General features: G+C 37.8%; 2 protein-coding genes across 3 annotated transcripts in view; one reads left to right on the top strand and one right to left on the bottom strand.

Moving 5' to 3' along the window:
- The first annotated feature begins 937 nt into the window (after window positions 1-937).
- LOC114657804 (cyclic nucleotide-gated cation channel beta-1-like) overlaps window positions 938-17,481 on the top strand; it is a 123,980-nt gene continuing 107,436 nt past the window's right edge. Inside the window, exon 1 of the mRNA XM_028809709.2 lies at window positions 938-998. The gene's annotated coding sequence lies outside the window, so the exon portion shown is untranslated. The remainder of the gene's footprint in view (window positions 999-17,481) is intronic.
- The window catches only part of fbxl9 (F-box and leucine rich repeat protein), a 28,358-nt gene continuing 15,717 nt past the window's right edge, over window positions 4,841-17,481 (bottom strand). The window contains exons 6-7 of one of the 2 annotated variants that reach the window (XM_028809712.2): window positions 9,367-9,584; window positions 4,841-8,853 (exon numbers count right to left, since the gene is read on the bottom strand). In XM_028809712.2, the coding sequence (XP_028665545.1) occupies window positions 8,685-8,853; window positions 9,367-9,584 (387 nt within the window). In that variant the 3' untranslated portion in view covers window positions 4,841-8,684. Of the gene's footprint in view, window positions 8,854-9,366; window positions 9,585-12,486; window positions 13,626-17,481 lie in introns of those variants that run through there. The other variant, XM_051932383.1, reaches the window with a different exon arrangement.

Genomic DNA, 17,481 nt, shown 5'->3' with positions numbered 1-17,481 from the left:
CCTGTGACTGCTGAGCACCCATTGTACAGCACTGCACGACATAGCTTACCATTTCCTTGACGCAGCAACGCTTGGCTTTTCGAGTGCCAAGTGGAGCTGCTTTAAGGTGGACATGGTCAAATCCAGTATGTGCCCACTCATTTGAAATATACAGTAGACATCACAAGCAGCAGCACGTTTGGTGCAGCCTGATCTTATGGATAAGACACCCCCAAAGCTTTTGTGGGGATCTGCTTATGTGATGTTGTCACAGTGATTGAAGGCAACAGCCCTCTAATTTCGAGAGACAATACAGCAGAGTAATAATTGCAACTGCCTTACAGTTAAGCTTATGAGGTGCATAGGAAGTGCTGCTGTCTCATCTGTTGTGTCAATGGGGAGACAAAAAACAAGACAAATATTGTAATCAGGGATATGCCAGATTGGTCTTTTATGTAGTGAAACACTGAATCCTGACTTCCCCTACCTCTGAAGTTATTAGCAGGCCTTAGGAATAATTACTGACTGGCAATGTTAAAGTGTGCTGCCTGGTACAGATCCTCCATTAGCTTGCAGGCCTCAGCTGAGCTAGTGACATTCAAGGTAAGATGCACTGTATTGTCATGAATTGTATGTACTGTACAGCGTAGGATAAAGATGCTCTTAATGCCAAGACCATAATGTACAGCATAGCCTATTTATTAAAGGAATATGTCTACACATTAAACTGCACAAGAGAAAGGGGAGCAGGAGATTAAAAAAGATCACTTCATGCTTGGTACGAACAAAGTTCATTTTGCACATAAGTTGTGCTTTTTAAGTAAATTATTAAGAACAAATTTTTTATTTTGTGGATATTGTATTCCTAATGGTAGCATAAATATTTACCATTGATCATGCCATTATCTTTTTTTTTTCTTTTCTCCAATTTTCAATTTTTTCCTAACTATGCCTTCTAATTTAAGGAGGAAGTTGAATGAACTTTTCTAGCGATTCAGTAGACCTTTCTGCACTATAAGGTAACTTTTTCAATCAAAACTGTTTCAGTTATGCATAATTCAAATGAAACCACTTTCATATAATCATGTAACTCCATGTACAAAACTGTGTGTAAATAGACACATATTGATTTATTCTTGCATAACTTTTCCAATATTTTATGATTTTTTCCCCCCTAAAGATATGTATGTTAAGTTAACTGGAAGCTGTAAATTGTCTCAGACTAAATGACTGGATGGGATTTGAGTCCTGCTGACCTGAGTGTTGACAGAAAGTGCAATAATGGATGGACAATTAAAGGTTTGGTCAACTCTTACTGTTTGAAGGAAATTCCTAAACAAAAGCCTCTTGACAAGCTCCTGTGTGGCCTATGGACAGAGTGCTGCTCACTAGACATACAGTAGTCTTGTTTTGAGTGAGTATCTTCATTTGGCAGCTTCAAACGGCAGTACTGAGAGTTTTTAGGTTTTATGATTAGTGGCATCAAATAAAAAGAAAATGGCATATAATGTCAAGACAATCTTTATATATAATACACTACCATGGCTGTCCGTTTGTCCAGGATTTTAAATCACCTGTAGCTCGCAAACCATTTGAACTATTGTCCTGAAATTGGGTACACATATACTACGTGATGTCTACTATCTGCTTTCAGAGTGATGATTGAGCTCCAAGGTTATTCCACTTTTTTTTTTATTTTATATTGTAGAATCAACTCTTGGTGGCGGCCAGCAGGGCAGCCATGTGGCGCATGCGTAAAGGACCACGTTCACTGTTACTTCCCCTACCTCTTCATATCTTAAATCATTCTTCAGGCAGATTGAAGACTTAAGTGCTTAAGTGAAAAAAGAAAGAAAGTGTACTAAGTAATTGCAACACAAACACTGACTTAATCAGTTTTAATGTGAAAAGATGCTGACGAAAGAAGAGAAGAAGCAGGCCGCTAGGGTGGAGACAAGAAGAGCTGCTCAGGAAGCAGCAAGCGCATCAAACTCGGAGCAAACGAATGCTAAACATACAGAGAGAGAGGATGAGAACTAGGAATGCTCAAGTCAAGTGTATAATGTGCAGTGTGCCGTTACTGGTTGTTAAATACTGTAATTCTAGAGCTGAAACACTAGTAGCATGCCTTTTGCTAGGGAAAGAAGTGATCTTTATAGTTTTATCTGCATTTTCTCAAGGAAACCTGGAATACATTAGTAGTCCTTGCACTACTTTATTTTTGAGCTTATTCCTTATTTAATATGTACTGCTTTTCTATAAGGCCAGTAGACAAAGTAGACAGGTCTGTATAAATTGTGAAGCCATCTTAAGTGTCCCTTCATCTCACTTTCATTTAGCAATGCAATTACTGCTCTGAAAAGATAAAATGTCAAAAAAACTCTAGTTCCATTTTACAGATGAAAAGCAAATGCTTCTGTTGCTTAGTTTACTTTGAGAAAAAAACTGATAAGCTCTCCGCAAATTTAATAGCCACATAATTCAGATGAATAACAAAACTTGGGGCAGCAACAGTTTCTGTTTCACAGGAAAGAGACGTTGCTTAATACCTGATAGGCACAATTTCCTAGACTCCATCCACTGATGGGTGACATTTTTACTGCTCATTATTTTATTCCACATCAAGCCATTGTCACTATGAAGTACTGGCCTGCGTATATGCAAAACTGATGTTAAAGGTGGACATTTTTACTGTCCCCTTTGATAAATGCTCTGCAGTTGCTTGGCTGACAATGTGTGTTTTTTGCCATGTTTTCCATTGGCTTTCCATTTCAAAGAGGTGGAGGGGCAAATTTCAGTCAGGATGGATTCCCCCAAAATCCAGGCTGATTTTGGAGTGAAAGTCTGCATATTTTCCCTTTAGTGGTATACACCGTTCCACTAGAGATTTGTGGGTAAAAAAAAAAAAACTTTCATTAAACTGTTGAAGTAAATACATGCATTAAAAATAACTCTTTGAACGATCACATTTGTATTGTCTTTTCATTTGAGGCAAACAGGAAATGACATTGTGCAGATTAAGAGCTGCCTTTGTAGCAGGAGATATGAGACCGAGGTAACGTCCTACTGCAGTGGAGGACGAGGATATCCAAAGTCTAGCTAAGGGCAACCCGATCATTGAGAAAGCCCAGCTCCATTTTTTCCTCCCCGATTGTATTTACTTTTCAGTTAATCTAATGTCAAAGGAAAACTGAGAAACTTTCAGTCAAATTTATAAGTATGGCATCGTTTTACATTTTATGGACCGTTAGAAAATTTAAAAATCAAAATTTTTTGGAATTTACTTTAGCAGATTGTAGCTTCAGTTTGGAATTTTCGTCACACGCCTTTATCTTTGATAAGTTTTGTGGAGATCATAAATTAGAAGGTGGGCAAGATAAGGCCTACGTGGCGTCACAGGATAACAGCTGAGGCTGTCGTTAAAGGGACACCGGTCTAGAAAGCACAACAGCCACTGCCAGAATTTTTTGAGATGTCACAGCTGCAGTTCACGAGTTACATTCTCTCAGGTTGCTACCTACTATTTTTAAATCAGTGTGCTAAACGTTTTCATTAGATGGCAGCCTGTAATCAGTGCCCACGTGGTACATCAGTGAACCGGAACAGAATTGAGAAACACTGTAGATAATCTTGATTTGCTAGTTTGTTTAATCTTTAATTCTAGGTAACACTAGCACTAAAGTGTAGAAGTGATTATCAAATTTAATGCTTTAATTATATTTGAATAATAGAACCTATAATTAGTCCCTGGTGTCAATTAAGTCTCCTAATTTACGATGCATAATATTAAATGCTTATAATCATCAGCTTGGTGTGAAGCAGCAGTGGACACTTCCTAGCCTTTATGCCAGGCAGTCAAAGCTTGGTTGTAATGAAGGTAAGAGTCTCCTTCACATCTCTGTAAATGACCATGCCCTTTAAGTTTAATGCACATCTGATATGTTAGATGCCTTTCTTCTATTTTTCACGTCCGATTTACACACAGCCTACCTGTTTTCAACAAGGCACATGGCACTCCCGTATTCATCTAATTCTGTGGTCATGTTTTCTCACTTTTAATAACTTAACAATTTAAGGCCTATTCATGCTGTGGCACAAGACACCAAGTAGTCCAGAGCATTGCTACCAACTTTCTTTTATTTGAGACATGAACAAAGTTAATTTTGTACATTTGCTTATTTTCATAAGTACTGCTTTTGAAATAAAATGGATTTCTTACCACTCTTTTTGTAACTACACATGAAGTACAAAGAGAACCTCTCCTCCATTAGCCCTGATGTAAGGCTAAATTCTGGAATGGCCTAAACACACACTCAGGTATGTATGAGGTGGACAGGCCAGTAATGTCCTGTGTGCTTAATTAGTAAAGCCAGAGTGACAGCAGCACAAGGCCCAGATTGTCCTTTCTGTCTGTTTCAGACAGTACAGCGTTAAAAATTGTGTTGGATTGTTAGTCTCAAACAAAAACAGAATCGTAAGGGTTGTTAATTCTTTATTGATTCCGTGTTATCAAATCATTTTTGGGGCACTACATAGTTTTTGCAGGTCAGATGCTATAATACATAAAAAGTTGTTTTGCCTTGTGCAACAATACTGTAAAATTAGCAAGAGTGCTTGTGCATTAGACAGTATCTTGTCAGCTTTTCAACCAAGGTTCTGTAGGTAAGTGGTTCAGAAGGAAATTGAATTACATTAGAATGTTTTTGTTTTTTATTGTGTTTAATATCTGTATAAATGTTTACAGTTTATCATAGAAGGGCCAAAAGGCAGGTGCCAAGTAAAGCAGCTACACTTGGCAAAGTGGTGGTCCTGAACAAGAAAATGAGGAGTGGCCACTGACTGGTAAAAAAAAAAAAAAACATTGTGGGACTGAATTTTTATTTTGGAAAATAAAATGACATTTACAATATTTTTCTACTAAGGTGTCTTTTTAAAGTGATTTGCATATCACCCTACACTGGAAAAAAAGTAAACGTAAAGGAAGGGTGACTAGTTGTTAAAATTGTAGCATTTAGAATCTGAATGTGACATTAATCCCCAACCCCATTTGCACTCTTCTTCTTCTTCCCTTTAGAAATTGATTGGACCTTCAATACACCTTATATTTCCAAACAGGAAGTGTGCTTATTTCTGGCCATAATGCTTTATTTCCTGGGACATATCACTTGCTCTCCAGCATTGGTCCTCTATAGCCTAGTGAACGAAGAGAGCCTTGCTTCAGTAGCTTGAAAGTATGATAGTAGACCAAATGGAGTCCGCCCATATTTCTTTATAACAACATTTTATACATACATATTAGCGCTTCGGTCAGTTGTAATGCTGTGTTTTTAAGCGCTTAACAAATAAAAATGGTATGGTATGGTATACAGTATCTCAACTGAATATTCCATTTCGAAAAGCTGTTGTTTTGCTTAATGTAAAAAAGAAGAGATTAGGGCATGACAAATCTAAAAACAAAGGCTATAAATGTACATCAGAAAATGACTCATTCAGTGGGGCCTCACACTTTCATATACTGCTCTGCTAATCTGAGGAATGATGCACCCACTGCATGTTTTCAATGAATTTGGCTTGGTTGGTGGTATAACTGACAGCTCTAATAGACTCACCTTCTGCATGTTCCAACCATGTCCAGGAATGGATGGATAAACAAAACAATGGTTACATTCACAAAATATTTTATGTTAAGGTTGATTATACAGAAGAACAACAAAGCAGTTTGGTACATCATAGTGTCAGTCTCCTGGTTCCTTACTGCAGCCAAAAAAAACAGGGTGCAGATATAAGGGTTCAGTGTTGGTCTTGTTTGCACCAAGCTGATTCTTATCTAATGTGTTCCATATAATAATAGTTTTGGGGCCAGTCTACTGTAAAGTGGACTGTTAAATCCATGAACATGTTTATATTCTCCCTCATGCCACCTGACTCAGACTACTATGAATTGTACATGAGACAGCAATTAAGTATGTTCTAAAATGTTCAGTTACTGGATCTAGTATACTTTACAATTAGGTATGCAATATAAAAGTGGCTTGTCCATCAATCTGTGTGTGCAAATTAATAACCAAATGGGACAGACAATTATTATATCATTAGTTTTATGTCTAGTCAGAATGAAAGAAATCGGCTTTTTGATTGTGTCTTGAAGACATTTACCTATAAGCCTGGCACTGTGCCTCGTACTCCTCCCTTGATGGTATCCCAAAGATACTAATGCCACAGTTTGAACAATAGTGGATGTATAGTGGAGTTTGAAAGTTAGTGAACCTGTTAAATTTTCCATATTCCTGCATAAATATGACTTAAAACATCATCATAACACAACAGTGGTGTGCATGGCATGGTTGCAAGGAGAAAGTCGCTGCTTTCCAAAAAAAAAAAATTGCTTCCCATCTAGTTTGTTGAAGAGCATGTGACCAAGCCTGAAAGCTATTGGAGTAATATTTTATGGACAGGCAAGACCAAAATTGAACTTTTTAGTTCAAATAAAATGTTATTTTGGAGAAAGAAAAACGCTGCGTTCCAGCATGAGAACCTCATCCCATCTGTGAAACATGGTGGCAGTAGTATCATGCTTTGGGCCTGTTGTGCTGGGTCTGGGTCAGGACAGCTTGCCATTGTGGAGAAGAAAATGAATTCTGAATTATACCAGTGAATTCTAAAGGAGAAAGTAAGGACAGCTGTCCGTGGACTATATCTCAAGAGAAACTGGCTCATGCAGCAAGACAACAACCCCAAGTACACAAGTCATTCTACCAAATAGTGACTGAAGAAGAATAAAGGTTTTGGAATGGCCAAGTCAAAGTCCTGACCTTAACCCAACAGGAATACTGTGGATGGACCAGAAGCGTGCAGTTTATTTGAAGAAAAAAAAACCCAGCAACATCCCTGAGTTGAGGCAATCACACATGGAGGAATGGGCTAAAATTCCTCCACGCTGATGTGCAGGACCGATCAAGACCTACTGGAAACATTTAGTTGCAGTTATTGCTGCAAAAGGGGGTCAAACCAAATACTAAAAACAAAGGTTCACACACTTTTGCCACTCACAGATATGTAATACCGAGTGATTGTCCTCAATAAATACAGGAAATGACCAACTGCTATTTTGTCCCATTTGTTTAGCTGGGTTCTCCATATCTACTTTTAGGACTTGTGTGAAAATCAGATGATGTATTAAATCATATTTATGCAGGAATATTTTGAAGGGTTCACTAACTTTCAAGCGCCACTGTAGCTCATGAGTGAGGAATTGGTATCCTGTCCAGAGCTGGGCCCTGCCTAGAACTGCTGCTGCTAAAAACACCTCCAGGTTACTGCAGCGGATTCACAAAGCAAGGTATTTATAGCCATCATTCATATGGATAACATACTTTACGTGAGAATGCATCATTTAAAACAAACATAACCTTTTTCATTACACTTTCTATGTGGAAGGTGTTAGACATACCTTGTGAAGAGGACAAGTTCTGCTTTTAAAATGTTTATAATACTGGATATGGGAGAAAACTGGACTACTCAGATTAAAGTGAATGTGTAAATACCACTTAGGGAGGGACAACTGGGATCTGTACCCATGATCTGTAAGGCATCTGCACTAACCTTTGCAACAATATACCAACCCTATTTATGAACTATAAGCATTTAAATGCCCAAATGTTAACTTTTTACAACTAACCCTTCAATGTAAGACTCTCCGATCAGAGCACTTTTATTAAAACGTGTCATAGAAGACCTGGGTTGACTGGTACACTGGTTGCGGTGGAATAAAGGAAGGACATAGATGGATGGGCATTCCGACCAGGTTGGTTAGTGGTACCTTTCCCAGTCAGGAGGCTATTATGAGATGTGGAAGGGCACATATCCCAGGTGGGTGGTTCCTGGTATGTTTTCCAGCCTGGAGGCCATAATGGAAGGACAGAGGAAGACTGCTTCCTAGTCATACGTTCCCCCTATACATAGGGTGGCAGCATTCCTCTGGTGGAACTCCTGTTTGTACACCCACAGGGTATATTGGGAGCTGTAATTTTGAGAGGCAGCCATGTTGGGGCACTTAGATGTGCCACCAGGGGGGTCTGCAGGGGAACACCCCCACTACTTTGGGGGGGCTTCCGCTTGGCCCAGGAAGTGCTTCTGACATGCTGTGCTATGTCACCGGAAGTACTCTGGGATCCAGCATAACAGAAGCCTCCTCTTGTACATAAAGGAGTCAGTGTTAGGAGGAGAGTGGAGTTAAAGAGAAGAGGAAAGGAAAGAAACACAACGGAACTGAACTGTATCTAATTTGTACAGGGACAGAAACCAGTAGAAGGTATTGTTTAAATTAAAAACTTCTTGAACCGGTGACTGTGTGGTTTGATTGTGTCTGGGTGTTTGAAGTGCAGGTGCGCCCCCTACAGATCACAAAAGTAACAGATGACCAAAGCTCTTTATAAATTCTATAAATCAAAGCACTTTTCTGTTTGTCATGGAAGCAGCAGAAGGCACTTGGGTGTCTTAAAAACCCAGCAACAGGATTAATAATACATTTGTACTGGAGTGATTCAAGATTATTTTCAAAACTGAAACAGCATACCAATGATGCTAAATCAAATTCAATATACCAGTGGAACTGCTGACAGAAACTGTTATTATTGGAACAGGACTATGAAAAAGTAAGGCATCCTTGAAGCTCCACCATAGGATGCTGAATATTGAGCCCTCCTTTACAGGGAGAAGATGAGGTCAGACCCACCCACAAAACGTGTCTTAATGTTCTCCAAAGTCGGTAGCTCCGTTTGTAGCTGCTCAATTCCTGCCATTGAGATCTCTCTACACATGCACACATCCAGACTCTTGAGACTCTTGCATTCTTGTGCCAGCACTGACAAGAACCTGCATGAAGAACAAAGGTGATGGGTTATCTGTCCATAGCGTGAAGGGGACATGCAGTTAAATTGGCTCATTTAACCATGGCACCTTTACTGCTTGTACTATTAACAGAAAATAGTAATAGCTGTCTATTTGTTGAACTGCACTGCAAGTCCCATGGAACAAAATTCATTGATCATAGTTCAGAATTATTTTTTTTTTTGGTCAAAATCCTTGAAAACAGTACAAAATGCAAAATTACGTGGTTAGTGTTTGTATACATTTGAAAATAAAGATACTATACTACATTATACATATCAGACCTATACACTGTTTTCTGTAAAGTGTTAAGAAGGCTCCTATGGATTATGTGAAGATAAATGCAATGATTGCCTTTTGGCCATTATTTATTTGCAACAAGTCATTTGGTGTTTATCATATACCAACAAAACATATTTCTTTATTTTTTTCTTAACATTTTGCATTTCATTTGGTCCTTATTATCTGTCTAGGGAAAAGAAAGCTTAGTGATCTTACCGGTCTGTGATTTTGTCACAGCATGCAATCTGGAGATACTGCAGCCGCTGAAGGTAGCGAACAGCTGTTGTCAAGCCATAGTCTGTAAGGTTTGAGCAATGGCTGATATTCAGCCTTGTCAAACTACGGCAGTGCGATGCCACAGAGATGAGGCTTGAGTCTGTAATATTGTTCAACATGGCCAAGGAAAGGCTGCGAAGATCCTGAAATCTGATTACCTGTGATTAAGGCAAATCATACTGAGTTACAGGCATGAATGTAGTCAAGACATGGATTAAAAAGTTTTCAGAATCAGATTTAGTACTGTGGACAGTCTGCTGCCTCAATTAAAAAAATAATCTTGAAGTTCAAACTTTTTTCAGTCAAACAATAATTAAGCAGCGATACTTTTAAATAGTGGTTCCCTAGAAGAATTTCATTATCCTCTATAGTCACCTAGGAAGAATTGTGACCTTTCTTACAGAACTGCTTCAGGTTAGCCATGCTTGAAGGTTTCCTTGTTTGCACAGCTCATTGTAGTTCTCACCTTGGCATTGCCATTGGGTTTAGATGTAAACCATTGCCATTCTAAAATTTTATTTTCTTATTGCTGGTGTGTTTTGCATAACTGACTAAGCCCATGGTTTTAACTTCCCTCTTAAACAAAACAACTGAACTAAGATGACAGAAATACACCCCAAATATGTTTTGGCTGAGCTTTCGCTGTCTGAATGACAGTCTCACATTTCATGATACATTATTCTAGCATAATGTAGACTTGTATGATGGTAGACTCTATAATACTGGGAAGTACTAGCTTGAACATAGCAAGGAAGGTCCATATCTTCACACCTGGCTAGTGTGATGCAGATCTTGTCAAACTCAGTGCTTTGTTTTGCCATACAATATCACTTCTGAATCAGGAGCCCAGAAATTGCAACATCCTATGACCACTGACATTGTCTCCAGTCTGTTTGTTTAAATTATTAAGCTGACCTATCGATGATGCCTTTTGTTGGTCAAAATTAAGACCTGTGTCTCTCTACAATGTTCTCTTTGGAAAGTTATGCTCTTCTGACAGCTGCACATCCATGTAAAAGTATCCTCAATCATTAAATTTGACATTACAATGGGTGACAATGGTCTGTCAATCCCAAGATGTTCTGTAGGAAAACCATTTGGGGAGACTGCAGAATTTCATAGGCTGGCCACTACTGAGTAGTTTGACAACAGGCTTGAACTTTCTCTATCCCAAGATTATCTTTCTGACAGTGGACAACTCATTTTTTGGACGTGGCCATACTAACCATCTCCAGACTGATAAACAATGTCTTTCTTTTATAAGACTATAGAAGATTTATTTTCATCTGTGCATGATGTGCTAACATAAATCCATGCTCATATTGTCAAACAACGTTTCTAATTTTCCATACGTGTGGAATCACTTTCTGCTGATTTATGGATTATTTGCTTAAGTTTTAGAGCACCTGACCATCAATTTCAGATTTGTTTCATTTATTGGCCACATTACACCCTGAGCCTATTCCAGACATTTGATGAGAGCAGAACCAAACCACTGCCAACTGTAAATACTCTGCCACTGTTGGGTTGACATTTACAGTACATGTACAGTATTCCCTTAGCAGACTTTTTTTTTTTTTTATAAACTGCTTATAAAACATATCATAATTGAGTAAACATTAGTCTGTGGGACTGTTTAGGAAGGACTCAGAATGTAATACAAGCAAGATACAATTCCTAGGTTACAAAACCTAACTGATGATATAATTTAGACAGAAATTCACCAAACAAAAGGGTTTATAAACACTTCTTAAATCTATTGAGGGAGTCAGAATTTCAGATGGAGGATTGGCAGCTCATTCCACCAGCTAGGAGCAACACATGAAGAGAATCTAGACTGAGATTTGATGCTATGCAGAAGTGGCATCAGCAGATGTGAGTGGTTGAGAAGGGACATAGGACCTCACAGGTGTCTCCACTGACCCACTGACTACTCTATAGGCAAGCATCTAGGATCTGGACTTAATATCTGTACATGCTATTGCAGGAATCCACTGTACTGATTTGAAAATGGGAGTAACATGCCTGCCTTGGCTGGTTGACCAAGCATGCAGATGTGTTTTGAATTGTTTGCAGCAGCTTGGAGAGACATGCTAGTTCTCCTACCAGCGGTGAGTTGCAGTAATCCAGATGTGACAAGACCAAAGCTTGAATCAAGAGTTGTGCTGCATACTCTGTCAGATGCACTAGGACACATGGTAGGATAATCCCAGGAGGTAGGACTCAAACTACCTGAGGCCAGTCTCAGTGATACCAATGTCAGAGAGGGTGGCAAGGAGGATCTGGTGGTTGACTATGTCACAGGCGGAGGACAGATCTAGAAGCATAATGAATATAGTTGCCAATCAACTTACGGTGCCATTTTTGATATGCAAGAAGAAACCAATGCATTAAAGAAACATAAATGGAGGGACACCAGAAGAATGTGAATAGGCCAAGAATAAAATAAAGGCCCCCTAAAGCAGCTGTGAGGCAAAATCGGGAATCACTGTGATGACCAAGGTACTTGTGTGCAATTTGTCAAATGAAGTTACTTGCATCTACAGTTAGACTTGGCACAGGCTAGTTAAGGTAAAAACAAGTTAACTGGTTAAACCAAAAAAGTTTAAGAGGATGCAGTCTTCAACAAACTATAAGCCAACTGCTCAGAAAACTTTGTGAGCACAAGAACAAGATTACATTCAGTGGCAGAGGGCTGTTATTTCTGTGACATCCGTATGTTCCTTCCCCAGTGTCACTTTTGTGGATAGTACACATTAAAAGTCCTCTTTGTTATAAAATTGTGAAAGCATATCTAGGCTGACACATGTGACCATCGCCTGTTGTTGTATCACTAACAGCAACACCACCACAGGTGACAGGCCATATGGTCTGCAATAAACAAAATTTTTCCAGATCTTTCTTCTGCAGAGTTTAAGGAAGTGGTTTGACACAAATTTCAGTCAACAGTAAGTAATCATTAACACCCTAAACTCATGTGACTTGCTGTATATAGTCAGTTAACAAAAAACAATGGCTGTACAAATCCAGAGTTTTTAGTGAAGTGATCAATTTGATAGAAATAATTTATTCAGTGGCTTTCAGGATTTATTACACATAGTCTGTCACATAAGAAAACTAGTATTCATGCAAGGAATCATTTAAATTAACTACAGAATGTGTTATTTCTTACTAAGGCTCAGAAGATTATATTCATCTATCATCTAAGTATGTAAGTTTAAACCATTTAGAAAAAACAAGTCAATGACAAGTAATTTTAGTAAGACTATATGGCTGTGCACCCCATGACCCAGAAAAATCAAACAAGCAGACCGGAAAGGTGCTGTTTGGAAGGTGAAAGGTTCAGATTCCAATTTGACATACTGCACATCTGATTGACAACAGAATTCTTAGTCACAGAAATCATACTACAATTTAAAAGCAAACAGCACGAAATTAACAAAATAAAAGCTATATAAAGCCACAATGCAAGTAAGAAAATGTAACATTCAGGTGATTTAGAGACATGGATAGCTGATTTGAAAGTTGCAGCATTTTCAAAGTTTCTAATCACTTCAAGAGTTTACCACAATTTTATTTATTACAAATTTATGTAACAGTGGGTCATATTAAAAATAACTGTGATAATAGAATGTGTACATAAAATGTTTTTTAATACCATTTAACAATATCGTGTGTGAAGTTACTTTCATAAACAGCAGATTGTAACTCAAGTGATGACAAGACAAGATGTGCTATTGTTAGTTGATGCTGGATGTGGAGATGTGTGGTTGTTTTTAGCATAGCAGATGTACATGTTTACTCGCTGAAGAATAAAGTGTCACCAAGCCATCTTTCATAGACTTCTACATAAATTGTTTTTATTTTTTACTTTTACATACATGATCATGTTGCTTATCCATTTTGCTTTCAAGGAGAAGTAGAAGTTAGCTGCTGTGACTGAGGTTCACACACGACACCGTGCAGCCAGAGAGATGAGTGCAAGATGGGGCAGAAGCCAGACTGATACCACATATAACGAGACCTCAGTATTCTGGTACAGTAATATTGTTATTAGCAGATTTAATAAATACATACACATCTAATGTTGTACCTTTCGTATATGATAATATTCAGTCATTCAACCTATCATACATCTGACCCCACCCATTTCACCCAGCTTGACTGCTGATATTTCACTGTCATGCCATCAAGAGCGGCTGTCGAATGAGTAAATGAAAAATATATTAACAATATACAAGTGGAAGTGACCTCTCCAAAGGTAAAACTGACACAGTAAACTTATAGTAGAAGCTACACAGAATGTTACTTTGTTTTAAGACAGATGAGTTTGTAAATTCTCCAATGCTTGTCAATGGGAGATTCTGCAATTTCATAAATTTGCATAGTACATTGTATTTAAGATATCTCAAAGAAACTGAACTGTTCTGACAATTTTCCTTTAAGAATAAGTCCACTGGGAGCCAAGTTGTTTCATGCAGACAGACAAATGGGCATGCCTAACGCAGTAGGTGCTTTTTCACACATTATAGGTCTATTAAGTTTATTTTAATTATCTCACTGTTGTTAGTCCAGATCTATGGAGTTCTGTGGTCCAACAAACAAAAAAGTAACTATCTTTCTCTGTAAATGCTGATTAGAACAACTATGATTGGGGTGCAACTCTTGGGAATCTGAAGCAACTATTAAAAACCTGCCCCCCAAATCCCAAACACTAATGCACTCCCAGCACAAAATGCACATAAATTCCAAGTGTTTAGCATATAATCAACAAATGCTCTTATGATATAAAGTGTGAGCTTCTGATTTTGGAAGCAGTGCAGATTTGTGGGGTAGCAGCTGTCCTGAGTGATAAGCCTGAATGAGGGGTTTAAGTTAGCACTGCTAAACTGTCAGGAGCCACTGACACTGTTGTTTTAGAACTTACTTAAAGTTCATCTCTTTTGCTAGTATAGTTCCAATCTGCATCTGTCACACTGTTTTCACCACTGCTTCTTTGTTCTTCATTGTTTGAGCTGTCCTTTCTCTAATTTTTTTCTGGGTTATTTGCACAGTAACTTTTCTTCATCGTTCTCCCACTTGTCACTTTGCACTTCTTGGTGAACAAGAATGACTGTTGACAAGATGCAGTTGTTGGTTGGCTTGAAGTAAAAAATTAAGCATGTGAAACTAAAGTGGAAGTAAAGAGACCCCTTTCTTCAGTTTTTTGGGAATCGTGTGGGAATTGTGGAGATGTGGTGTGCTTACACAAGCAATGCATGGCTTTTCTTTTTACTTAAAAACTATATAACAGTCTGTTATTAAATGTTATTAAAATGCATTAAAAATTCTGAGAGGGTAATTTATGCCAGACTAAAAACTCGCAGGGATATTCAGTTTAACCAGGTAAATATATCTTTTTTTAGTTTTTTTTGGAAAACTAAGAGCTTGATCCTTCTACCTTTCTCAATCCATCTATTAATTACTTGGAGTGAAGAACTAACAAGACAGATAAGTGGTAAATACTTTTTTAACATTCAGTTCTAGACATAAAGTACAAAATAAAAAGTGTGGGATATTGCTATGATATATCAGGACAATATCATAACAGAAAACATATGAGAGCACACCAAAATTGTTATACTTTCTTTAGCTGTAAATTGTATTTTTAAAGGCATCTTAATACTTACGTATTTCTAAAATTAGCAATACTTTACTTTTGCTATGAAAGCATTAATACCATAAACATACAGTAGTATCTTTGCATTTATCAAAATTGTGTTCCTAATTTATATCTGTTGCTATCATGGTGTACTATAGTGGACAGCGCAGGTTTAAATCTTGTTCTCGGCTGCTGTCTGGTCTGCCTGGGTATTCAGCTTTTCCCTCCACAGTCCAAAAATGTGTTTGTTAAGTATTGTTAACTGCTTCCGTGTGAAAGTGGGCAATGAACTAGCACTCCATCCAGGGTTGGTCCCTACCTCGCAGTTGATGCTCGCAGGAGAGGCTCTGCCACCAAAGACCCAGAAATGGATTAAGTGGGATAGGGATGTCATCCATCCATCCATCCATTTTCCAACCCGCTGAATCCAAACACAGGGTCACGGGGGTCTGCTGGAGCCAATCCCAGCCAACACAGGGCACAAGGCAGGAACCAATCCCGGGCAGGGTGCCAACCCACCACAGGATAGGGATGTCATGTTCTATTAAAATACCTTTTGAAATCACGGTCTTAAATCAGTTTCTGATAGTTCTGCTTCTTAGAGACTGAATTTACTGTTTTCCAGATGTCAAAGGGGTAAAAGGAAACTTAACATGAGACATTATTCCCAAATTATGACAGTGCAAGACTAACACTAGCACAAAGGATGACATTCAATAAGGGTTTCACTTGGCACTGTGGTAATCACCTTTATAAACACTTTACAAAACAAGACAGAGATCTAGTTTAAAAATGATGATTTACTGCTAAAATGACACACCTAATAGTTAGTTCTTCAAGGCATGACTTCCTCCTTGTGCCTGATGCTGCCTGTGGAGGCTCTGGTTCCAGCTCACCATCATCCAGCCGTTCAATAAGTGGCTTCAACATATCATACTTAATTTATTCAAATAATAAATTTGTAATTAATAAAACTGTTTTTGACAGGCTGTCTGCCACATTGGTGACAGGTGTTTGCATGCATAAAGTGAACATTAGTACTGTACTGTCTACTGCAGTTAAGCAAACAAGTTTATCTGCTTCAAAAAATTACTGAAAAAATAAATTAGTGATTAAAAATCAAAAAGTACAACAATGTCATTTGTTTTTACTAAAATAAGGAAATGTGGACGGTAATTTCTTTTATTGCTATGTTGGTACTTTTGGTTATTTGTAATGTTTAAGAGCAAAGGTTAAAGACTTGAATGCAATCAATGTCAGATGATACCATACAGGAAAAAAGTAGTCTCAGCCGAAGAGGATTTTCCTTCAGTTAAACTCTTTCATTTTTAACATGGTTTCATCTGGCTGTAAACCAAATTAATGTTTTGACACTATACATTGTCTGTTTCTGAGAATATTGGAATTGTTTACAATACACAGTGCTTCAATCCGAGGGCAATGGGTACATACTGTGTACATAGTCATCATTAAAAAGGCAAACTTCCTTTGTGGAAAATGAAAAGAAAGGCACAATTTACATATTACCTTCATATCTCAAAGTTTTGGTTTGTTCAAAATCTTGATACACTGCACATGCAGATCAAAGCAGCCAAGTGACTCATTCAGACTTTAATTTTCAAAATTTCCACTCTCTGAATTTAAGATATGGACCATTGCCTCATCCATAATGGCTTTCTGGCTTATATTTGTAACGCCAGCTTTCCATGAGTCTGTCTGGAATAAGAGACTACATGAAATTGATGGATTCATGAGCACAGCCCTCTTTTCAGATCATTGTGTAATATGGTAATTTCTGCAATTTGGTTAATGTAAACACTTTGAAAAAAGCCCAGTGTAGAGTACTGATTGTCTTAAGGCAACTGACAGGTAAACATTTAGTTTTCCAAAAAAAAAAAATGGATTAATAGTGTTGGCTTATTGGTAAGAAGTTAAAAGACTTTGTTTAATGTATGCCTATTATATCACAACTGTCTCATTTCTTCTTTACACTATAGATTAAATGATCAGAGTAGGTATCATTCACCATATCTTTATGCATATTTCCTCTGGGGAGAATAGATTCCAAAATTCCTAAAATGCTTGTCATCTTAACTGGGCATACCACATTAAAAAAAGCCAATATATATACACAATAGCATTTGATTATGTGCCACTTTCATACTTAGGCTATCCCTTACCTTGTTTTCATAAAGTTGTTGCCAGAATAAGCAAGTTTTCCATGTACTCAAATACTACTTAACAGCTGTGAATAATGTAAGAAAGAAATTGTCCTGTGTATATGATATAAATGTTGCTCAATGCTTCCACATTTGGCTTGAAATGAATAAACACCACTATTGTGTCATTTGATGTTAGTTTTACACCCACCCCCATCAACATTGCATTCCTCACAAGGGAAAAAGGCAGTTTCC

The sequence above is a fragment of the Erpetoichthys calabaricus genome, chromosome 9 (assembly GCF_900747795.2).
Source record: "Erpetoichthys calabaricus chromosome 9, fErpCal1.3, whole genome shotgun sequence".
In the NCBI taxonomy this organism is placed as follows: Eukaryota; Metazoa; Chordata; class Cladistia; order Polypteriformes; family Polypteridae; genus Erpetoichthys; species Erpetoichthys calabaricus.
The sequence above is the reverse complement of the archived record's forward strand: the minus strand, read 5'-3'. Positions and strand labels throughout refer to the sequence as shown.